This window comes from Mya arenaria, chromosome 6 (genome assembly GCF_026914265.1).
Source record: "Mya arenaria isolate MELC-2E11 chromosome 6, ASM2691426v1".
NCBI lineage: Eukaryota > Metazoa > Mollusca > Bivalvia > Myida > Myidae > Mya > Mya arenaria.
In genome coordinates, this window is record NC_069127.1 from 76,748,660 (window position 1) to 76,775,047 (window position 26,388).

Here is a 26,388-nt window from a genome sequence, read left to right on the forward strand (position 1 = left end):
TGTATTATGTATTTATAAATGTCCCCTCCACATATATCAACAGTTTTGCTATGGCAATGTCTTTTTTCAATTGTCTTCCTTTTCTTCATATTTTTGTTTTGTCACACACACACACTGCCATCGATCATCGATTCACTGTTGGTGCGATATTGTAGGGAAATCGGACGCCCCTTCAATTTCAGCTGGCGACAGATTATGATTTAACGACCAACTTTCTAGATGCTAATCTCAAATAGTTTTTCTTATTTAACTCGCCAACTTGTAGCATCCCTGGCTTCATTAATGTACTTTGTTCTAGTTTTCATGTACATCGCCACACTGCTCATCAGCAGATCGGGCGATATTGAGCTTAATCCTGGTCCTTCGACAAACTCTGATAGCTTGAACTCCTCATTAAATTCATATGCAGCACTAACCAATAGTGGTCTGAGCATCATGAATCTGAACATACAAAGTCTGAAACCAAAACTTGACATTCTAACAGTAGAAGCACAACCGTACGATATTCTTGTCCTTACTGAAACATGGCTGTCAAATAAAATTTCAGACGAAGATGTCGAACTCCCAAACTTTAAAAAACCATTTCGTTATGACAGAAACGATCGTCTTGGTGGGGGTGTCGCAATATATGTCCGAGATACTCTGCATGCAATTCAACGAAATGATCTTGATGTGTCGAAGCGGTTTGGGTTGAAATACATGTATGCCAGCGCAAATTACTTGTGGGCGGAATCTATCGACCTCCTAACTCAAACAACACACAGTGGCTTAACATGGAACATTCACTCGACCAAGCATTCAACCAGCATGTTGACAACATACTTGTAGCAGGTGATTTTAACATCAACATTAGCTTGAATTCGTCAAATAAAATGTGTAGATTGATAGACTCCCTAAATTCTGAACAGCTCATTAACTCGCCAACTCACTTCACCGAGCACTCTAGTTCACTTATTGACCTCATGTTCATTAAACACACTAATCAAGTTATTTCAAGTTTCGTCGCAGATCCTTTTGTTCCAAATCTTGTCCGGTTTCACTGTCCGACTGTTGCTGTCTTAAAATTCACAAAACCTAAGCAGACTCACTTTCAGCGCCAAATATGGTTATATGACAAAGGCGATTATGTAAAATATAACGATAAACTCAGATCCACCGACTGGTCGTTCATCGAAAACAATCAAAATCTAGATGCTACGGCAGACACAATCGCTAGCTCAATCTTAAAATCAGCCTCTGAGAGTATTCCAAATAAAAACGTAACTATTCGTCCAGGCGACGTTCCTTGGATAAACAAAGAGGTAAAACAACGAATCAGAAAACGTAACAAATTACACCGAAAAGCTAAACTTTCAAATAATGCACTGGCTTGGGAACAATTCAGAAACTATCGCAACGAAACAACAAATATAATTCGAAAAATTAAAAAGGAATACGAACATAAAATAATAAACAAAATTAACTCTGATAACCTAACAACTAAAGTATGGTTCAAACTAGCTAAACAACTAACTCAAAAACAAACATCTTCACCAATTCCAACTCTTATTGATGGAACAATTAAGGCAGAGTCCGATGAAGAAAAGGCAGACCTTCTAAACTCATACTTTAGCAAACAATCAACCATAGAACCCCAGCAACATCCCCCTTTTACAGTTGAGAACGTTCCATCCACTTTCCTCTCACAAATATTGTTGACAAGCCAGGACGTTAGAGATGCAATTTCCTGTATTGATCCTAGTAAAGCCAGTGGTCCTGACTCGATTAGTCTTAAACTTATTAAAGAGGGCAAAGACGAACTTCCTGTGCCTCTCTCGAAATATTTTAACAGATTGTTGGCAAACTCTACCTTCCCTTCTCCATGGAAGTTGGCGAACGTCTGCCCCATTTTCAAAAAATCTGATCCATCTAGTCCCTGCAATTATAGACCAATATCACTTCTAAGTTGTATTGGCAAACTCATGGAGCGCTGTATCCACAAACACCTCTACAACTACGTCATCTCGAATAAAATACTTACATCCTTCCAATCTGGTTTCATCAAAGGCGATTCTAGCGTCAACCAGTTAGCTTTCTTTTACAACGACGTCAGCAAAGCCTTAGATGAAGGGAAAGAAGTAAGGGCTGTCTTTTGTGACGTTTCAAAGGCGTTCGACCGAGTCTGGCATCATGGCCTTCTTCATAAGCTGTCATCCATTGGTATAAGTGGTTCACTTCTCCATTGGTTTTCCTCTTATCTTTCTGACCGCAAACAACGGGTAGTCCTATCCAACTCTGCTTCAGGAATCCTCACTATCAACGCTGGTGTTCCTCAAGGATCTATCCTTGGACCATTGCTCTTCCTTATTTTCATTAATGACATTGTCAATGACATTAAGGCAAACATACGCTTATTCGCAGATGACACCAGTCTTTTCATTATTGTCGAAGATCCCGTATCTTCTGCAGCCGACCTTAACCATGATCTATCTCAAATATCATCTTGGTCGAAGAAATGGCTAGTAACTTTAAATCCATAAAAGACAGAATCTGTTCTCTTTTCTCGTAAACGTCAACAACAAAATCAACCCCCACTTTATCTCGACAATGTACCCATATCTCAAATCAGCACTCATAAACATCTTGGGGTAACCTTCTCTTCAGATGGCAAATGGCAATCCCACATATCTTCAAACGTCAACAAGGCATGGCAGAGAATTGGTATTCTTAGGACGTTAAAGTTTGTAATTTCCCGTGCAGCCTTGGACAAAATGTATGTCACTTTTATTAGACCTTTACTCGAGTATGCCGATGTTGTCTGGGACAATTGTAGTAATGAATTAAAAAATGATATCGAAGCTGTCCAACACGAGGCGGCTAGAATTGTAACCGGTGCTACCAAACTTTGTAGTATTGAGCGGCTTATAGCTGACGTTAACTGGGATACACTTGCGGAAAGGAGACGCAAACATCGCCTCATTCTGTTCTTTAAAATGAAAAATGGTCTTTCTCCAGAGTATCTTACAAATCTAATTCCTCAGCCGAGAGCTCAGCCATATGCCCTACGAAATCGCTCAGAAGTTCCAGTCATCCCTTGTAAAACTCAAGCCTATGCTACTTCATTTCTACCCCTGACTATTCGCCAGTGGAACTCACTTCCTGAAGATATCAGACATGCACCTACTCTCAGCGAGTTTAAATCACAATTTAACACGAAACCAAAGAAATCACAACTCCTGTATAATGTAGGAAACAGACAACACCAAGTTAATCATGCCCGTCTGCGATTAGGATGTAGCTCATTAAATTATGACCTTCACAGAAGAAATATTATTCCTTCTCCCCTTTGTGCTTGTGGCGCCGTTGAAACTGTGTCACATTATCTCACTCAGTGTCCTAGATATCAATTAATGCGTAACCGTTTTATCCATGATTTACCTTGTGCTGCTACTGTAGAAAATCTTCTTTTCGGTAATGATCGCCTTACCCTTGATGCCAATTCAAGCTTGTTTTTAAAAGTCCAGAGATTCATTACAGCATCAAAGCGTTTTGATGCCTAACAGTCGACCCCATTGGTGTATCGATCGCTTTTCATCGGGACAGTGTGTGTGACAGAATATTTTTGCCTTTTTTTTCTTTTTGTTTGTTTGTCTTTTTAATAGTTATCTTATTATTCCAAAACATTCAAATTAAATGTAAATAATAGTTTGAACAGTTATTAAACTAATATATTTCGTCAAACTGTTCACTTCACATCATACACTGACTTTTCTATGCAATTCGTTACTGTACACTGCTACATGGAAAGGAATTAATATAAGCAATTACATTGCTTGTTTTCCGATCCATTTCATCATACTATTGCTGTACTGTTATTTTTGTATATACGAACTGAATAAAATATGTTTAAACTAAGATAATGCAACAACTTGTCATTGACGTCGCATGGAAATAACAGTGTATGTATGATTAATTTGTTAAACAAATAAACGAACTACTTCTTAGATAAAAAAGGTAGTATAAAAGGTTTTGTGAGTTAAATTTAAACAATGCATTCGGTTTTATGGCATGTTTGTTATTGCGATAAATGCATTTTTTTATCAAACTGAGGGATTAAAATGTAAAAAAGGTTAAGCATGGATAATCATACATGTGGATAAGTTTGCAGTACTAAAATATATCGCGACCTGGACTTTGAGCCTGTAGGATATATGTGGTTGAATTTAGATCAATAAATCAATGAATATTTCAATTATTTTTATGCTTAAGCAGTTAAAACATCTTGAAGTTTTGATATGCTTTTGGAAATGTATCATTTTTATTTTTTATAATTAATTGAAAATATTTAAAAAAATACTTAATATGCTTCTGTAATACGGGCCCTCTTTTACTTCTAACATTTATTTCAATATAGTACAGTAGCTTGTTTATTCAGACCATTGTATTCTTACTTACTGTTGAGCAAACAATCATGTGAATTTTATTTTAAAAATAATAACTGCTCATTTTTCATTTCATTTCTAATATAAACTCCTGTTTTTACTATACTTATAAACTGGAAGAGAACAGAATTTCCCTTATTCATCTAACACTCGTGTCATACTTAAATGATGACTGAAACATTGAACTTTAAGTTTATAGTTGTTAGATTTAAAGCACCTGGAAATCCTATGCACCAAAGGGTGGCATATATTTATCTGATCGCCATTCTTTCTATTTTGACGTCAGTTGACCAAAGGTCAAGGTCGTGGTAACCGTGAGCTGAAAATTCGATTTCGTAAATAACTGAGGAATTCTTGCATCCATGTTCCTCGAACCTGTTTTCCTGGTAAATTGCATCTGCTTCCTTGTAGTCATGTTTCAAAAACATTTTCGGCGTCTTTGATGGTTGGCATCAAAACTAGTCTTGTTCTATGTTATCTACTTACAGAAATACAATATCCAGCATATTCAGGCAGAAATTATGCCTTCAATAAATTGGTGGGTATACATTTTATTTTTCATTCAAATCTTATTTGCTATTCCTTTTGTCATATCTATTTAATACGATCGTTCCAATTTGAATATGGTATAGAATAATGGCTTTTTTATTAATAATAAAGGGTTTATTTCATTAGCCTATACATTTCGATGAAGACGAGGACGAGGTATACATGGATATCGATGAAGCTGAACTCGATGTAAGTTAAATATATTGCTGGCTATTTTTGTGCTCTTTACAGTAAGCGGCTAATATGTTTAACGATTAACTGCATAGGCGTGATGCTGCTGTGTTGCTTTATCATTCATAAACGTTTACGCCATTTTCAACTGTAAAACTGATGTACTGTGTCCTGTTTAAGCACGAAACAGTCTCTCAATTCCTACAGCGACGTTCTCTCCGTACTGTTTAAAATGATTGTAGTTATTTTGGAAATAATACATAAGAGGCAAAACATCAACAACAATAACAACAACAACAGTCCTAAATCGTACAAACCCGTTGCTATTTTCAGAGACTAGAGGCGAACAGACATTCTCCTAAACGTGAGCGAAAAGTTCGCACAGTAGACTTCAGTTATTTAACACCAAAACATTCGAGGAAAACGTATAATGAGGTATATTAATACAAAACAATGTATTTATGAAGATTGAAAACAAAAGGAAGGTGAGAATGTGTTCAAAATTTCAAAATTTAAAGTATTGTGATCTCTGTTAAATGAGGTGGAAAAGATTAATAAAGGGCAATTTTTGGTTAAGTTCTCTTTGTAAAGAGCAATTATTTGGAAACCGGACACTTAGTCTGATGCTTTTGAAACTCTCACCCGTATCGAAATATGTTCAAGAATATCCCCTCATAAGGCATTGTCAGCTAGCAGTAGAATAGATCGGCGGTTATAATAATTATTAAGGATTGATCACAGATTTTTGTAACGATTAATAAAAGCAAACTCGTTATCAATTCCATAGAACATTGTTTCCTGGAATCTATATTTAAGAAGTACATGTATTACAAACCATATGACATTATAAAGACCGGCCAGTCAGCCCCCGAAGGTGCATATGGACCGAGGCGTGAGCCCTATTTGACTGCCTGGCTGGTCTTTAAAGTTCCATATGCCACGAAGTGGTGCGTCATATTTCTTATATTATGCCAAAGATTTTATAGTATAATTCAATAAGTTTATATAGCCTTTGATGTGTTTTATAAAAAGGGTCATGTTCTCTAACGACATATTTTTGCCGTTGTGAAAATCGCAAAACCACTCTCAGCAGTTTTATGACGTCAGCGGTCCAAATTTTTCTTTTACATGTTTGGATCGGCCAAAAGTACTACATGGACCGGTGATGTCTTAAAACGTTTTTTTTTATTAAAATACTGTAATATACGGACCGATTGACTTTATCAGAAGGGACACATTTGTGTGTGAAAATGATAATACAATATATATAACGCCTCGGTCCATATACTCCTTCGGTGGTGGACAGGCATGCCATTTAATTCCATATGATCCTCAGTGGTGTGTAATATCTCTTAAATACTGTGAATAATGTGCTAAATCAAATAGGCTTTTAGTTATATATTTAAATAGTTTCTAATGAGACAAAATTGTATTTAAGGTTCATTACGGATTCCTTACTTTATAAAATATAACGTTAGTTGCGAGCAACAGTTTATTTGGTCAATTAACATAATCTAAAAGTGATATGTTCTGGCATAATTGGTCCGCTTAACAAACTATAAATGCGCTTTTGTATGGAGAAAAAGAGCAAGTCCGAAAGGATCCGCTTGCTGTTTTTTATTGCAAAATATATTTAAATAAAAGCTCACTGTCGCACCTAAATGTGTTTAAAACAGTTTTTCTGAATCATAAGCCAAATAAATAGCCTTTTAAACTAAATAAAGTAATTGGATTGCAGTTGATTCCAATTATGCAGTACATGTTTTGATAAATCAGCAGTCTGTCGTTTTGGTTTTTAATTGTATAAATCCGTAGATTGAAACATATACTAGACCAGAAGAAAAAGATTTTATCTTGAAAACTAAGCTTCGACGGATTAAACGATTCATTTAGGTGAATATATACGAAACTCCTTGATCTTTACATGTAGGCAAGGAATAACAAGAACATGAACGTTATTTCATACCTGTTTGCCTATTGTTATAACGTAAGGGTTATTCATCAGCAAATTAACGTTAGTTTATCACTTCGATCTTGAACAAGTGTCAAATTATATAACGATGCTAATTCGTCATTTAAGATACACACATTAATAAGCGTACCGACAAATATAAACCACACCTAACAAGTTTGATTTATGTAGTATTTTCTACTAGTGTGTATTAGCACAATACAAAATTGTTAATAGTCATCTTATTTTTTGCTCAGATACTGCTTATAATATATCAATTAGCAAACCGTTCTGCGAATAAAAAAATGAAGCGTATACAGCAGTTTTGAAATGATGAGAGTCATTGTATTTTCTTATTATTTGCGCTGTTTAAATTTGACAAATGATTACAAATGCAGAGCAGAAATGAAAACTCTTTTTAAACTTTGTTTTTATTACTTGTTGTTATCATCGAACATTATTATAATTAATTTTCAGGTGAAAGCAGTACATTTCACTGGCCCAGAAGAAGGTAAGTAATGAATGCGGACCGTCCTTGTAATTGTACACCCCTTCGCACAGTTGCGGTAAAATAATGACAAATGAAAAAGAATGATACTTTCTGACCTTACTCGTATAACCAGGTGCTGGAAGGTTAAACATTTTAACACTAGACACACTCTAACGCCAGCAAATATACCATTTATAGGATAAGCAAGTTATACGCATACATTGTCGGTTAGGGACAAAACCTTCGTCAAATTCGGTTTAAAACTTGAAGAGCATTATACGCATACAGAAATTAAAGTAAATACCCTACACTTTTTTTCACAAATGTGATAATGAAAGTTATGTTGTTGTAATGTGACTGTAAACAGGAAACTTGTATTTAATTTGTCCTTGTAGTTTTCACTGTATTTTTAATGTGATTGCATTTCAGACGACAAATCGTCTATTTATACCATTCCACCGCCAGATTACGACGACGAAGAACCTGTAAGTTTTATTTTGGGGTAAAACAGTTTTAAAAACCCTTTTTCTGGAAATTTTGCCCCCCCCCCCCCCCCGATTGTGAATGAAAACAAGATAACATTTTGGTGTTTCTTTAATGCCCCTTTGATGAGTTATTTCTTAAATAATATATTGATTTTTAGTTTTAACAATTTTGTTAAAATCTTGCAGTCAAAAAAGATTTTTTTGAATATAATTCTTATACAAATTGGTCTACATTCATTTTAAACAAACGTAATTTTAATATTGGAAACTAACCATCAAATAATTATGATCTTACCATGTACACAGCAGCTAGCAACATAAGATATATTCAAATGCTGATTTTGACACACTGACGCTTTTTTGAACTGATGTGAAGCCAAGCAAATACTAATTTACCAAGAAAAGTAATAAAAAGCATTATAATCGGCTAGCAGTTAATTAAAGGAGTTAAGTTATTGCTGTGATTATGTTTCAACAGGTGGAGAAACGTAACTCGAACGTGTTCAAGTCTTGAATTGTGCATACAAACATAGAAGTAGAATTCACGTTTACATTATATTTTTTGTCTTGAACTCATTAAAAAGAGACGATAAATAATTGGATTAAAAATGCCAACCATAAGCTATTATCAAATAAATCATTGTAAAACATGACCATTAGTGAAATTACATTGTTCATGAATTGTAACCAATATAAATAGGTAGGGCGGTTCCTCTTGTTTATGATCGAAACTTGCATCAAAACTTGGGAAAAATTCAAGTACAAAAGCAAATCATAATTTAACCCGACACTGTACATTATGATCATATAAGTCAACACTGTACACCATGATCAAACAAGTCAACACTGTTCATCATGATCATATACGTCAACACTGTACACCATGATCGTATACGTCAACCCTGTACACCATGATAATATACGTCAACACTGTACACCATGATCATATAAGTCAACACTGTACATCATGATCGTATACGTCAACACAGTACACCATGATTATTTAAGTCAGAACTGTACACCATGATCACATAAGTCAACACTGTACATCATGATCGTATACGTCAACACTGTACACCATGATCGTATACGTCAACACTGTACATCATGATCGTATACGTCAACACTGTACACCATGATCGTATACGTCAACACAGTACACCATGATCATATAAGTCAACACAGTACACCATGATCGTATAAGTCAACACAGTACACCATGATTATATAAGTCAACACTGTACATCATGATCATATAAGTCAACACAGTACACCATGATCGTATAAGTCAACACAGTACACCATGATCATATAAGTCAACATAGTACACCATGATTATATAAGTCAACACTGTGCACCATGATCGTATAAGTCAACATAGTACACCATGATTATATAAGTCAACACAGTGCACCATGATCGTATAAGTCAACACAGTACACCATGATTATATAAGTCAACACAGTACACCATGATCATATAAGTCAACACTGTACATCATGATCGTATAAGTCAACACAGTACACCATGATCATATAAGTCAACACTGTACATCATGATCATATAAGTCAACACAGTACACCATGATCATATAAGTCAACACAGCACACCATGATTATATAAGTCAACACAGTACACCATGATCATATAAGTCAACACAGTACACCATGATCATATAAGTCAACACAGTACACCATGATCATATAAGTCAACACTGTACACCATGATCATATAAGTCAACACAGTACACCATGATCATATAAGTCAACACTGTACACCATGATCATATAAGTCAACACAGTACACCATGATCATATAAGTCAACACAGTACACCATGATCATATAAGTCAACACAGTACATCATGATCGTATACGTCAACACAGTACACCATGATCATATAAGTCAACACAGTACACCATGATCATATAAGTCAACACAGCACACCATGATTATATAAGTCAACACAGTACACCATGATCATATAAGTCAACACAGTACACCATGATCATATAAGTCAACACAGCACACCATGATTATATAAGTCAACACAGTACACCATGATCATATAAGTCAACACAGTACACCATGATCATATAAGTCAACACAGCACACCATGATCATATAAGTCAACACAGTACACCATGATCATATAAGTCAACACAGCACACCATGATTATATAAGTCAACACAGTACATCATGATCGTATAAGTCAACACAGCACACCATGATCATATAAGTCAACACTGTACATCATGATCATATAAGTCAACACAGTACACCATGATCATATAAGTCAACACAGTACACCATGATTATATAAGTCAACACAGTACACCATGATCATATAAGTCAACACAGTACACCATGATTATATAAGTCAACACTGTACATCATGATCATATAAGTCAACACAGTACACCATGATCATATAAGTCAACACAGTACACCATGATTATATAAGTCAACATAGTACATCATGATCATATAAGTCAATACTGTACACCATGATTATATAAGTCGACACAGTACACCATGATTATATAAGTCAACACAGTACACCATGATCATATAAGTCAACACAGTACACCATGATCATATAAGTCAACACAGTACACCATGATTATATAAGTCAACACAGTACACCATGATCATATAAGTCAACACAGTACACCATGATCATATAAGTCAACACAGTACACCATGATCATATAAGTCAACACAGTACACCATGATTATATAAGTCAACACAGTACACCATGATTATATAAGTCAACACAGTACGCCATGATCATATAAGTCAACACAGTACACCATGATTATTTAAGTCAACACAGTACACCATGATCATATAAGTCAACACAGTACACCATGATTATATAAGTCAACACTGTACATCATGATCATATAAGTCAACACAGTACACCATGATCATATAAGTCAACACAGTACACCATGATTATATAAGTCAACACAGTACACCATGATCATATAAGTCAACACAGTACACCATGATTATATAAGTCAACACAGTACACCATGATCATATAAGTCAACACAGTACACCATGATTATATAAGTCAACACTGTACATCATGATCATATAAGTCAACACAGTACACCATGATCATATAAGTCAACACAGTACACCATGATTATATAAGTCAACACAGTACATCATGATCATATAAGTCAACACTGTACACCATGATTATATAAGTCAACACAGTACACCATGATCATATAAGTCAACACAGTACACCATGATTATATAAGTCAACACAGTACACCATGATTATATAAGTCAACACTGTACACCATGATTATATAAGTCAACACAGTACACCATGATCATATAAGTCAACACTGTACACCATGATTATATAAGTCAACACAGTACACCATGATTATATAAGTCAACACTGTACACCATGATTATATAAGTCAACACAGTACACCATGATTATATAAGTCAACACAGTACACCATGATTATATAAGTCAACACTGTACACCATGATTATATAAGTCAACACAGTACACCATGATTATATAAGTCAACACAGTACACCATGATTATATAAGTCAACACAGTACACCATGATCATATAAGTCAACACAGTACACCATGATTATATAAGTCAACACAGTACACCATGATTATATAAGTCAACACTGTACACCATGATTATATAAGTCAACACAGTACACCATGATTATATAAGTCAACACTGTACATCATGATCATGTACGTCAACACAGTACACCATGATTATATAAGTCAACACTGTACATCATGATCATATAAGTCAACCCTGTACACCATGATCATATAAGTCAACACAGTACACCATGATTATATAAGTCAACACAGTACATCATGATCGTATAAGTCAACACAGTACATCATGATCGTATAAGTCAACACAGTACACCATGATTATATAAGTCAACACAGTACACCATGATCATATAAGTCAACACAGTACACCATGATCATATAAGTCAACACTGTACACCATGATCATATAAGTCAACACAGTACACCATGATTATATAAGTCAACACAGCACACCATGATCATATAAGTCAACACAGCACATCATGATCATATAAGTCAACACTGTACACCATGATCATATAAGTCAACACTGTACACCATGAGCATATAAGTCAACACTGTACACCATGATTATATAAGTCAACACAGCACACCATGATCATATAAGTCAACACTGTACACCATGAGCATATAAGTCAACACAGCACACCATGATCATATAAGTCAACACTGTACATCATGATCATATAAGTCAACACAGTACACCATGATTATATAAGTCAACACAGTACACCATGATTATATAAGTCAACACAGTACACCATGATCATATAAGTCAACACAGTACACCATGATCGTATAAGTCAACACTGTACATCATGATCATATAAGTCAACACAGTACATCATGATCATATAAGTCAACACAGTACACCATGATTATATAAGTCAACACTGTACATCATGATCATATAAGTCAACACAGTACACCATGATTATATAAGTCAACACAGTACACCATGATCGTATAAGTCAACACTGTACACCATGAGCAAATAAGTCAACACAGTACATCATGATCGTATAAGTCAACACAGTACACCATGATCATATAAGTCAACACTGTACACCATGATCGTATAAGTCAACACTGTACACCATGAGCATATAAGTCAACACAGTACACCATGATCATATAAGTCAACACAGTACACCATGATCATATAAGTCAACACAGTACACCATGATCATATAAGTCAACACAGTACACCATGATCATATTAGTCAACACTGTACACCATGAGCATATAAGTCAACACTGTACACCATGAGCATATAAGTCAACACAGTACATTATGATCATATAAGTCAACACAGTACACCATGATCATATAAGTCAACTCTGTACACCATGATCATATAAGTCAACACAGTACACCATGATCATATAAGTCAACACAGCACATCATGATCATATAAGTCAACACAGTACACCATGATTATATAAGTCAACACTGTACACCATGATCGTATAAGTCAACACAGTACACCATGATCGTATAAGTCAACACAGCACATCATGATTATATACGTCAACACTGTACATCATGATCATATAAGTCAACACAGTACACCATGATCATATAAGTCAACACAGCACATCATGATCATATAAGTCAACACTGTACACCATGATCGTATAAGTCAACACAGTACATCATGATCGTATACGTCAACACAGTACACCATGATCATATAAGTCAACACAGTACACCATGATCATATAAGTCAACACTGTACACCATGATCATATAAGTCAACACAGTACACCATGATTATATAAGTCAACACAGTACATCATGATCGTATAAGTCAACACAGTACATCATGATCGTATAAGTCAACACAGTACACCATGATTATATACGTCAACACAGTACACCATGATTATATAAGTCAACACAGTACATCATGATCGTATACGTCAACACAGTACACCATGATCATATAAGTCAACACTGTACACCATGATCATATAAGTCAACACTGTACATCATGATTATATAAGTCAACACAGTACACCATGATCATATAAGTCAACACTGTACATCATGATCGTATAAGTCAACACAGTACACCATGATTACATAAGTCAACACTGTACATCATGATCGTATAAGTCAACACAGTACACCATGATCGTATAAGTCAACACAGTACACCATGATCATATAAGTCAACACAGTACACCATGATTATATAAGTCAACACAGTACACCATGATTATATAAGTCAACACAGTACACCATGATCATATAAGTCAACACTGTACACCATTATAATATAAGTCAACACAGTACACCATGATCATAAAAGTCAACACAGTACACCATGATCATAAAAGTCAACACAGTACACCATGATCATATACGTCAACACTGTACACCATGATTATATAAGTCAACACTGTACATTATGATCATAAAAGTCAACACTGTACACCATGATCATATACGTCAACACTGCACACCATGATCATATAAGTCAACACTGCACACCATGATCATATAAGTCAACACAGTACACCATGATCATATAAGTCAACACTGTACACCATGATCATATAAGTCAACACTGTACACCATGATCATATAAGTCAACACTGTACACCATGATCGTATAAGTCAACACAGTACACCATGATCATATAAGTCAACACTGTACACCATGATCATATAAGTCAACACAGTACACCATGATCATATAAGTCAACACTGTACACCATGATCATATAAGTCAACACAGTACACCATGATCATATAAGTAAACACTGCACACCATGATCATATAAGTCAACACAGTACACCATGATCATATAAGTCAACACTGCACACCATGATCATATAAGTCAACACAGTACACCATGATTATATAAGTCAACACAGTACACCATGATCATATAAGTCAACACAGTACACCATGATCGTATAAGTCAACACAGTACACCATGATCATATAAGTCGACACTGCACACCATGATCATATAAGTCAACACAGTACACCATGATCGTATAAGTCAACACAGTACACCATGATTATATAAGTCAACACTGTACACCATGATCATATAAGTCAACACTGTACACCATGATCATATACGTCAACACTGTACACCATGATCGTATACGTCAACACTGTACACCATGATCACATAAGTCAACACTGTACATTATGATCATATAAGTCAACACTGTACATTATGATCATAAAAGTCAACACTGTACACCATGATCATATACGTCAACACTGTACACCATGATCATATACGTCAACACTGTACACCATGATCGTATACGTCAACACTGTACACCATGATCACATAAGTCAACACTGTACATTATGATCATATACGTCAACACTGTACACCATGATCATATAAGTCAACACTGTACACCATGATTATATAAGTCAACACAGTACACCATGATCATATAAGTCAACACTGCACACCATGATCATATAAGTCAACACTGCACACCATGATCATATAAGTCAACACAGTACACCATGATCATATAAGTCAACACTGCACACCATGATCACATAAGTCAACACTGTACATTATGATCATATACGTCAACACTGTACACCATGATCATATAAGTCAACACTGCACACCATGATCATATAAGTCAACACAGTACACCATGATCATATAAGTCAACACTGCACACCATGATCATATAAGTCAACACTGCACACCATGATCATATAAGTCAACACTGCACACCATGATTATATAAGTCAACACAGTACACCATGATCATATAAGTCAACACTGCACACCATGATCATATAAGTCAACACTGTACACCATGATCATATAAGTCAACACAGTACACCATGATTATATAAGTCAACACAGTACACCATGATCATATAAGTCAACACTGCACACCATGATCATATAAGTCAACACTGCACACCATGATCATATAAGTCAACACAGTACACCATGATCATATAAGTCAACACTGTACACCATGATCACATAAGTCAACACTGTACATTATGATCATATACGTCAACACTGTACACCATGATCATATAAGTCAACACTGCACACCATGATCATATAAGTCAACACAGTACACCATGATCATATAAGTCAACACTGCACACCATGATCATATAAGTCAACACTGCACACCATGATCATATAAGTCAACACTGCACACCATGATCATATAAGTCAACACAGTACACCATGATTATATAAGTCAACACAGTACACCATGATCATATAAGTCAACACAGTACACCATGATCGTATAAGTCAACACAGTACACCATGATCATATAAGTCAACACTGCACACCATGATCATATAAGTCAACACAGTACACCATGATCGTATAAGTCAACACAGTACACCATGATTATATAAGTCAACACTGTACACCATGATCATATAAGTCAACACTGTACACCATGATCATATACGTCAACACTGTACACCATGATCGTATACGTCAACACTGTACACCATGATCACATAAGTCAACACTGTACATTATGATCATATAAGTCAACACTGTACATTATGATCATAAAAGTCAACACTGTACACCATGATCATATACGTCAACACTGTACACCATGATCATATACGTCAACACTGTACACCATGATCGTATACGTCAACACTGTACACCATGATCACATAAGTCAACACTGTACATTATGATCATATACGTCAACACTGTACGCCATGATCATATACGCTAACACAGTACACCATGATCATATAAGTCAACACTGTACATTATCATCATATAAGTCAACACTGTACATTTTGATTATACTAGTCATTTAACAGTGTACAGTTTGAATTGATTTGTAACATTACGAATCCCATTAACGGTATCAAATTATGGCTGAAAATGCAAATCAAAATATTGACTTTCTGCTTTTAAATCTTTCGGTTTTTGAATGAGACAGAGAAACGGAATCAGCTGTAAAATGCTTTGCACCAAAACATTATTTAAAGTCATTATTCAAATCACACCATTCATGTATTATCCTTTTTAAAATAAGATAACATATCTTCGAGGTGACATTGACTAAATTGATAGCTCTGTGGTTTGTATGGTCCGTTTTTCCAGGTTTTTATATCAAGGGATACTAACTCGCTTAAACCAAGCTTTTGGGTACGTCAATTATCATATTATTTTGTGTTTGTTTACCATTATTACTCAGGTGCAGCCGCCATCGCCTCCATCTCGTTTACCAATCAGGACAAGGCCGGATCTGGTAATAAACAATTTATTTCAAAGGGGTAAAAACCTTTAAGTCTGCATACCAGTGTCTGAATATATTATCACTGACATATGGATTCTATTTTGTTCAGAATTTTTATCATAGCACGCCTCCTCGTCGTCGTCTGCGTTGTCAATTGTTTTTAAAATCACCTTTCACATTCCGTATTCAACCTTAACAAAACTAGAATGTTTCATATCTTGTGCACATCTTTTCGATGAAGTTTGATACAAAACGTTATTTTTACTGAATAATTACTATTTAATGGTCGAATTTGACCAAAGTCGCATTGTCCGTTATCTGACAAGTATATATAAGAGTACCAAAGTTTGTATTCATGTGTATGGGCATATTACATCGGTCAACTTATAACGAGCCATACTGCATTGAAATGTAATGCATTGTGAAAACACCTTAGTAATTCAGCTTGCACTGTCAATGTCCCAAATACGTTGTGTATATGTATGCATGTTTATAAAAATATCAGGTAGTTTTGAAAGTTCGCTTGATACATGGACTTCACGTCTTGGCTTGGTATATGGGAAAAATAACACACAAAAATGTTATGTAAAATCGAATAGATTGCTTTTGTTTAGTATGTGTAAATCATGCCCTAAGGCATAAGACTGCTCCGCCATTATTGATTTAGAACAGAATAGGGACCCTGTTTATTAGGTATACTATCAATGTGCACTGAGGGGCCTAAGGTTGTATACATTTGAAATTAATTATGAAACTTTAAACATATTTAGTGTGAAATTTAAACTAGCAATCCTTTAAACAAAAAATATGTTTGAAATCCACAAAGTCAAATATTTATATTTTCGTCTGGTCTTGAAAAACTTCCATGATTTCTTTTTCATCTTTTCGGCAATCTTGACCTTCATAAAATTTGAAATTTAGCCAATTAAACATATAATAAAGACCACATGATCACATTTTTTTTAAATCCATAATTATTGGTAACTTTCTTTAAATTCGTTCAACGTATAAGTGTGGTTTTTCTCCCGGTTAGCGTTAGTTATTTTATTAAAACGGCCCCAGAAGAGGGTTTTTCACTTTTTGTCAATAAGAAGTACAAACAAAATATTGCATACTGTAGACGGACCTTTACCCGTGCTATAAAATTCTTGCACATACCGTGCAAATAAATGAGAACGCTATTTACTTATAATTATACACACGCTAGTTATTAAATGTTGTTCCATAGAACATATCGCAAAACAGTCGCTGTAACTACTTTAATCACTAACCTCGTGATAAAAGGTATACGTGCAATACCTATTACATCTTAAATAGAGATATTTTGATGCACGTGTATATGGGTTTTAAATGTTTTAGACTTCGCGAGCCGCGCTTTAAGTGTATGTTTAGTTATTAATGTGTGCCTCTCTTGTAATGTCGGTTTTCCCTGTGCCTCTCTTTTATTGTATGCAAGACTCTTAAATTGTGGCTCTCTTGTAATGTCTGTTTTCCCTGTGTCTCTCTTTAAGTGTATGTAAGACTCTTAATTCGTGCCTCTCATGTAATGTATGTTGTCCTTGTGGCTCTCTTTTAGTGTATGTAAGACTCTCAATTTGTGCCTCTCATGTAATGTCTGTTCTCCTTGTGTCTCTCTTTAAGTGAATGTAAGACTCTTAATTCGTGCCTCTCATGTACTGTCTGTTTTCCTTGTGCCTCTCTTTAAGTGTATGTAAGACTCCTAATTCGTGCCTCTCATGTACTGTCTGTTTTCCTTGTGTCTCTCTTTAAGTGTATGTAAGACTCCTAATTTGTGCCTCTCATGTAATGTCTGTTTTCCCTGTGCCTCTCTTTTAGTGTATGTAAGACTCTTAATTCGTGCCTCTCATGTAATGTCTGTTTTCCCTGTGCCTCTCTTTTAGTGTATGTAAGACTCTTAAATTGTGCCTCTCATGTAATGTCTGTTTTCCTTGTGGCTCTCTTTAAGTGTATGTAAGACTCCTAATTCGTGCCTCTCATGTACTGTCTGTTTTCATTGTGCCTCTCTTTTAGTGTATGTAAGACTCTTAAATTGTGCCTCTCATGTAATGTCTGTTTTCCTTGTGTCTCTCTTTAAGTGTATGTAAGACTCCTAATTCGTGCCTCTCATGTACTGTCTGTTTTCCTTGTGCCTCTCTTTTAGTGTATGTAAGACTCTTAATTTGTTCCTCTCTTGTAATGTCTGTTTTCCTTGTGCCTCTCTTTTAGTGTATGTAAGACCCTTAATTCGTGCCTCTCATGTAATGTCTGTTTTCCCTGTGCCTCTCTTTTAGTGTATGTAAGACTCTTAAATTGTGCCTCTCATGTAATGTCTGTTTTCCTTGTGTCTCTCTTTTAGTGTATGTAAGACTCTTAATTCGTGCCTCTCATGTAATGTCTGTTTTCCTTGTGCCTCTCTTTTAGTGTATGTAAGACTCTTAATTTGTGCCTCTCATGTAATGTCTGTTGTCCTTGTGTCTCTCTTTTAGTGTATGTAAGACTCTTAATTTGTGCCTCTCATGTAATGTCTGTTGTCCTTGTGGCTCTCTTTTAGTGTATGTAAGACTCTTAATTCGTGCCTCTCATGTAATGTCTGTTGTCCTTGTGCCTCTCTTTTAGTGTATGTAAGACTCTTAATTTGTGCCTCTCATGTAATGTCTGTTTTCCCTGTGCCTCTCTTTTAGTGTATGTAAGACTCTTAATTTGTGCCTCTCATGTAATGTCTGTTTTCCTTGTGGCTCTCTTTTAGTGTATGTAAGACTCCTAATTTGTGCCTCTCTTGTAATGTCGGTTTTCCCTGTGCCTATCTTTTAGTGTATGTAAGACTCTTAATTTGTGCCTCTCATGTAATGTCTGTTTTCCTTGTGGCTCTCTTTTAGTGTATGTAAGACTCCTAATTTGTGCCTCTCTTGTAATGTCGGTTTTCCCTGTGCCTCTCTTTTAGTGTATGTAAGACTCTTAATCTGTGTAATGTCTGTTTTCCTTGTGTCTCTCTTTAAGTGTATGTAAGACTCTTAATTTGTGCCTCTCATGTAATGTCTGTTGTCATTGTGTCTCTCTTTTAGTGTATGTAAGACTCTTAATCGGTGCCTCTGATGTAATGTCTGTTGTCCTTGTGGCTCTCTTTTAGTGTATGTAAGACTCTCAATTTGTGCCTCTCATGTAATGTCTGTTGTCCTTGTGTCTCTCTTTTAGTGTATATAAAACTTAATTTGTGCCTCTCATGTAATGTCTGTTGTCCTTGTGTCTCTCTTTTCGTGTATGTAAGACTCTTAATCTGTGCCTCTCATGTAATGTCTGTTGTCCTTGTGTCTCTCTTTTAGTGTATGTAAGACTCTTAATCGGTGCCTCTCATGTAATGTCTGTTGTCCTTGTGGCTCTCTTTTAGTGTATGTAAGACTCTTAATTTGTGCCTCTCATGTAATGTCTGTTGTCCTTGTGTCTCTCTTTTAGTGTATGTAAGACTCTTAATCGGTGCCTCTGATGTAATGTCTGTTGTCCTTGTGGCTCTCTTTTAGTGTATGTAAGACTCTCAATTTGTGCCTCTCATGTAATGTCTGTTGTCATTGTGTCTCTCTTTTAGTGTATGTAAGACTCTTAATCGGTGTCTCTGATGTAATGTCTGTTGTCCTTGTGGCTCTCTTTTAGTGTATGTAAGACTCTTAATTTGTGCCTCTCATGTAATGTCTGTTGTCCTTGTGTCTCTCTTTTAGTGTATGTAAGACTTAATTTGTGCCTCTCATGTAATGTCTGTTGTCCTTATGTCTCTCTTTTAGTGTATGTAAGACTCTTAATTTGTTCCTCTTTTGTAATATCTGTTGTCCTTGTTGCTCTCTTTTAGTGTATGTAAGACTCTTAATTTGTTCCTCTCTTGTAATGTCTGTTGTCCTTGTTGCTCTCTTTTAGTGTATGTAAGACTCTTAATTTGTGCCTCTCATGTAATGTCTGTTGTCCTTGTGGCTCTCTTTAAGTGTATGTAAGATTCTTAATTTGTTCCTCTCTTGTAATGTCTGTTGTCCTTGTGTCTCTCTTTAAGTGTATGTAAGACTCTTAATTCGTGCCTCTCATGTAATGTCTGTTGTCCTTGTGGCTCTTTTTTAGTGTATGTTAGACACCACTTATTTGTGCCTCTCTTGTAATTTCCGTTAATCCTTTACCTCTCTTTTAGTGTCTTTTCGGTCCCTACCTTGTACCTTGTATGATAGACTCCTAGCTTACCTTGTGTCTCTCTTTTAGTGTATGTAAGACTCTTAATTTGTGCCTCTCATGTAGTGTATGATTAGCTATTCACCTGTGCGTCTCATGTAGTGTCTGATTGGCTAATAACTTGTGCGTCTCATATAGTGCATGTTTGGGTATTAACTTGTGCGTCTCATGTAGTGTTTGTTAGGCTATTAGCTTGTGAGTCTCATATAGTGTCTGTTTGGCTATTACCTTTTGCCTTGCATAGAGAATATGTTTGGCTATTATCTTGTGTCGCTCATGTAGATGCTGTTTGGCTTTTTTCCTTGTGTCTCTCATGTAGTGTATGTTTGACACTTACCATGTGTCTCTCAAGTAGACGCTGTTTGGCTATTTACTTGTGCGTCTCATAAAGTGTCTGTTTGGCTATTACCTTGTGACTCGCATAGAGTGTATGTTTGGCTTTTACCTTGTGTCTCTCATGTAGTGTATGTTTGGCTTTTACCTTGTGTCTCTTATGTAGTGGCTGTTTGGCTTTTACCTTGTGTCTCTTGTGTAGTGGCTGTTTGGCTTTTACCTTGTGTCTCTTATGTAGTGGCTGTTTGGCTTTTACCTTGTGTCTCTTATGTAGTGGCTGTTTGGCTTTTACCTTGTGTCTCTTATGTAGTGGCTGTTTGGCTTTTACCTTGTGTCTCTTATGTAGTGGCTGTTTGGCTTTTACCTTGTGTCTCTTATGTAGTGGCTGTTTGGCTTTTACCTTGTGTCTCTTATGTAGTGTATGTTTGACACTTACCATGTGTCTCTCAAGTAGACGCTGTTTGGCTATTTACTTGTGCGTCTCATAAAGTGTCTGTTTGGCTATTACCTTGTGACTCGCATAGAGTGTATGTTTGGCTTTTACCTTGTGTCTCTTATGTAGTGGCTGTTTGGCTTTTACCTTGTGTCTCTTATGTAGTGGCTGTTTGGCTTTTACCTTGTGTCTCTCATGTAGTGGCTGTTTGGCTTTTACCTTGTGTCTCTTATGTAGTGGCTGTTTGGCTTTTACCTTGTGTCTCTCATGTAGTGGTTGTTTGGCTTTGACCTTGTGTCTTTAATGAAGTGTATGTTTGGCTTTTACCTTGTGTCTCTTATGTAGCGTATGTTTGGCTTTGACCTTGTGTCTTTAATGTAGTGGCTGCTTGACTTTTACCTTGTGTCTCTTATGTAGTGGCTGTTTGGCTTTTACCTTGTGTCTCTCATGTAGTGGTTGTTTGGCTTTGACCTTGTGTCTTTAATGTAGTGTATGTTTGGCTTTAACTTTGTGTCTCTAATGTAGTGTATGTTTGGCTTTTACCTTGTGTCTCTCATGTAGTGGCTGTTTGATTTTTACCTTGTGTCTCTTATGTAGTGTATGTTTGGCTTTAACTTTGTGTCTTTAATGTAGTGGCTGTTTGACTTTTACCTTGTGTCTCTTATGTAGTGGCTGTTTGGCTTTTACCTTGTGTCTCTCATGTAGTGGTTGTTTGGCTTTTACCTTGTGTCTCTTATGTGGTGTATGTTTGGCTTTTACCTTGTGTCTCTTATGTAGTGTATGTTTGGCTTTAACTTTGTGTCTCTAATGTAGTGTATGTTTGACTTTTACCTTGTGTCTCTTATGTAGTGGCTGTTTGGCTTTTACCTTGTGTCTCTAATGTAGTGTATGTTTGGCTTTAACTTTGTGTCTCTTATGTAGTGTATGTTTGGCTTTTACCTTGTGTCTCTTATGTAGTGTATGTTTGGCTTTTACCTTGTGTCTCTTACGTAGTGTATGTTTGGCTTTTACCTTGTGTCTCTTATGTAGTGGTTGTTTGGCTTTTACCTTGTGTCTCTAATGTAGTGTATGTTTGGCTTTAACTTTGTGTCTCTAATGTAGTGTATGCTTGGCTTTTACCTTGTGTCTCTCATGTAGTGAATGTTTTGCTCTGACCTTGTGCCACTCTTGTTGTATCTGTTTTGCTATTAAATTGTGCTTCTCATATAGTGTTTGTTATGCTCTTAACTTTTACGTCTCATATAGTAAGTGTTTGACTGTAAACCTGTGCGTCTCATGTAGTGTTTGTTATGCTATTAGCTTGTGCGTCTCATATAGTATTTGCTATACTATTAACTTGTGCGTCTTATATAGTGTTTGTTTTGATATTAACTTCTGCGTCCCATATTGTGTTTTTTGGCTATTTACCTGTGCGTCTCATATAGTGTCTGTTTGGCCTTTACCCTGTGCGTCTCATATTGTGTCTTTTTGGCTTTTACCCTGGGCCTCTCATGTAGTGTTTGTTTGGCTTATAACTTCTGCGTCTCATATTGCGTTTTTTTCTGGCTATTTACTTGTGCGTCTCATAAAGTGTCTGTTTGGCTTTTACCCAGTGTCTCTCGTGTAGTGTTTGTTTGGATATTAACTTCTGCGTCTCATATTGTGTTTTTGGCTATTTACTTGTGCGTCTCATATAGTGTCTGTTTGGCTTTACCAAGTGTCTCTCATATAGTGTCTGTTTGGCTTTTACCCTGGGCCTCTCATGTTGTGTCTGTTTGGCTAATAACTTCTGCGTCTCATATTGTGTTTTTGGCTATTTACTTGTGCGTCTCATATAGTGTCTGTTTGGCTTTACCAAGTGTCTCTCATATAGTGTCTGTTTGGCTTTTACCCTGGGCCTCTCATGTTGTGTCTGTTTGGCTAATAACTTCTGCGTCTCATATTGTGTTTTTTGGCTATTTACTTGTGCGTCTCATATTGTGTCTTTTTAACTCTTACTTTGTGCCACTCTTGTTGTGGCTGTTTGGCTATTAATGTGTGCGTCTCATATAGTGTTTGTTTGGCTCTTGTTTTATGCCTCTCGTGATGTGTCTGTTTGTCTCTTACTCTGTGCCTCTTGTATAGAATTTTTAGCCTCTTACCGTGTGCAACTATTAAAGAGTCTGTTTGATTTGATTCTTGCCTTGTGCCTCACTTGTAATTTATGTTAGGCTCTTACCGTGTGCCTCCAAACAGGGTCGTCATTAATGTTTTTAGCTACTTGGACTACCCCTTTATTTACTTTGTGCAAGAGTCTGTGTACATGCCTGTTTTTAACTTTCATAGATTAATAGAATATATTTACATTTGTGATATATGTGCAATAAAACGATGTTTAAGCGTTTGGCTACTGACCTTGTTTCTGTAGTTTTTCATATAAATATTGACGTTCATATTGTACAACCCGCAAGGGATTATGATGTCTTTCTTTATTTTGATATTGAGGTTCGAGTGGATTTGAGCGACGTCATTTAACCAATGGTATACGACGTTACAAATATCAGCTATTCTTTTATACAAGCGTATGTTGTCAGTACATATTTTTAAGAACAAAATACTCAATTGCAGAAGATACAGGTAATGTTTGATCGCAAAGAACAATTTTAAATGATGGCAATAATTGCATATATGCTGTATGAACGCAGTAGGGCAAGCAAGAACATTACCAAGGAGAGTGGGTATGCTTTCTGGCATTTGCTCACGTGAACTACCTTTTATACAAAATTATCGCAAGAAAAAATTGATCAATTTTTAATGATTGAAATGTTATTCAGTATAGTTTAGGTAATAACTTCACGTTCTTAATTTCAGTTTAAAGTTAATCCTTCATTTGGTTAGATGTTCTGGTCAGCCATTAAAGAACATCATTGGAGTAATTGTTTATAATATATTTACAGGTTTCCCCTACGTTTCCAGATGGAGAAGGTACAATCAGTATATAAGTATTGTGACGTTAAGACGTACTCTTTTCTGTCGCCTTTTATATAATGCAACCCTCTGGAAATACATTTGTACCTTGAATTCGACCTATCTGTGTTTATTCACTTTAATATTGGGTTATTTAAAAAGTGTGCTGTTGAACATTTATCTTTTAACGTTTAAAATGACTCATTTAATAGGGACAGACATCGAAAACATAAAGTTTGTGTAAAAAGGTGGACAAAATGGTTTTTCCATTAATAAAACATCATCAAAAATGTTAATAACTAATTTGAAAATATGTATTTGGCCAAAAAGCGTTCGTTTACTACATAACGAGTCTATTAACATGTTTTACTTGATAGTTATATTATATACTAAGTTGTGTTCGTACAACACGTTTTTATACATTGTTTGATATATACTGAAAATCGACCATTTCAGGGTTCGATTATGTGCAAGCTGTTAGGGAGTTCGACCCGAAATATGTATGTATTCCAAAATGCATTATGTTTTGTTTTTCAGTAAATGCTCATGTTATGTTTATAGCTGCTATTGTAGTGGCTTACTTTCATCAAAACATATTTCCTGATTTTTTTAAGATTGATTCGAAAAGTACCAATTTTTGAATAAACGGCACATTGAAATTACATTGTTTTTTAAAATGTTTGAGCATTTTGGAAACAGACAAACGCTGAATTTGGATATAGGACAGGCCACTGTTTTGAAAATATTGTTTTCAGCATTCACTCCGCGTCCTAGTAAAATGATATCCTCAATATTTTAGAGCGGCCAGCACTCCCTCAAAGTCGGAGAAGTGTATCGCATAAAAAGTCCTCGCATGGATGGACTTTGTGACGATTATTATCGTTCGGTAGAGGGCAAATTGATTCCAAAAGGCTATGGTAAGTTTACGTACAGTATGTTTTAGTAAAATATGGTTGCTATGATAAATGCAAAAAAGTTCCATACCATACTTATTCAACGGCACATTTATCTAAAATGTATATTGTTTCTTTTACAGTGGAAATCTTTCAAAAGGAACCGAAACCGAGGCCGAACAAGAGTACGCCATCTGCTCATCTCGAAAGTATGTGTGTTAAACAGTTGGATACATGCCCTTTTTTCTTTCAACACTTTTCTTTAATCACTGTATACGAATATATGTACATACATGTACATACATGTACATTTGAGGTTCAATCAATAATTGTTTAATGGCAGTTTTACATAAAATTCAAAACCCGATAAACCTTTGCTTCCTTTAGGTCAATCACAAGAAACCGACACTGGCGAAACCGACCGTGACCTACTGATGAAGATATTGAAATCCCAAGAGGATCTGAATATGAAACTAGCTGAACATCAAAAAATATTGAACAATGTGTGTGAAACACCTATTTACCAAGCGTATTACAATTCAAAACAGACCGGTAAGTCTTTCTTGAAACGGGTCCTTTTTGGCTTTAATATTTTTAGAAGCGAACACCAAACATGGCAATACCATAATATCACATATATTCGTGACCATGAAGATTGTTGTCAAGCCCACAG

At 35.7% G+C, this 26,388-nt stretch overlaps 1 protein-coding gene across 1 annotated transcript in view; it reads left to right on the plus strand.

The window, feature by feature from the left end:
- LOC128239117 (uncharacterized) overlaps positions 1-26,388 on the plus strand; it is a 45,140-nt gene that overhangs the window by 16,926 nt on the left and 1,826 nt on the right. Inside the window, exons 8-18 of the mRNA XM_052955602.1 lie at positions 4,910-4,959; positions 5,097-5,159; positions 5,475-5,576; positions 7,570-7,603; positions 8,012-8,067; positions 16,887-16,940; positions 24,813-24,840; positions 25,279-25,322; positions 25,622-25,739; positions 25,859-25,924; positions 26,103-26,267. Of these exons, the coding sequence (XP_052811562.1) occupies positions 4,910-4,959; positions 5,097-5,159; positions 5,475-5,576; positions 7,570-7,603; positions 8,012-8,067; positions 16,887-16,940; positions 24,813-24,840; positions 25,279-25,322; positions 25,622-25,739; positions 25,859-25,924; positions 26,103-26,267 (780 nt within the window). The remainder of the gene's footprint in view (positions 1-4,909; positions 4,960-5,096; positions 5,160-5,474; positions 5,577-7,569; positions 7,604-8,011; positions 8,068-16,886; positions 16,941-24,812; positions 24,841-25,278; positions 25,323-25,621; positions 25,740-25,858; positions 25,925-26,102; positions 26,268-26,388) is intronic.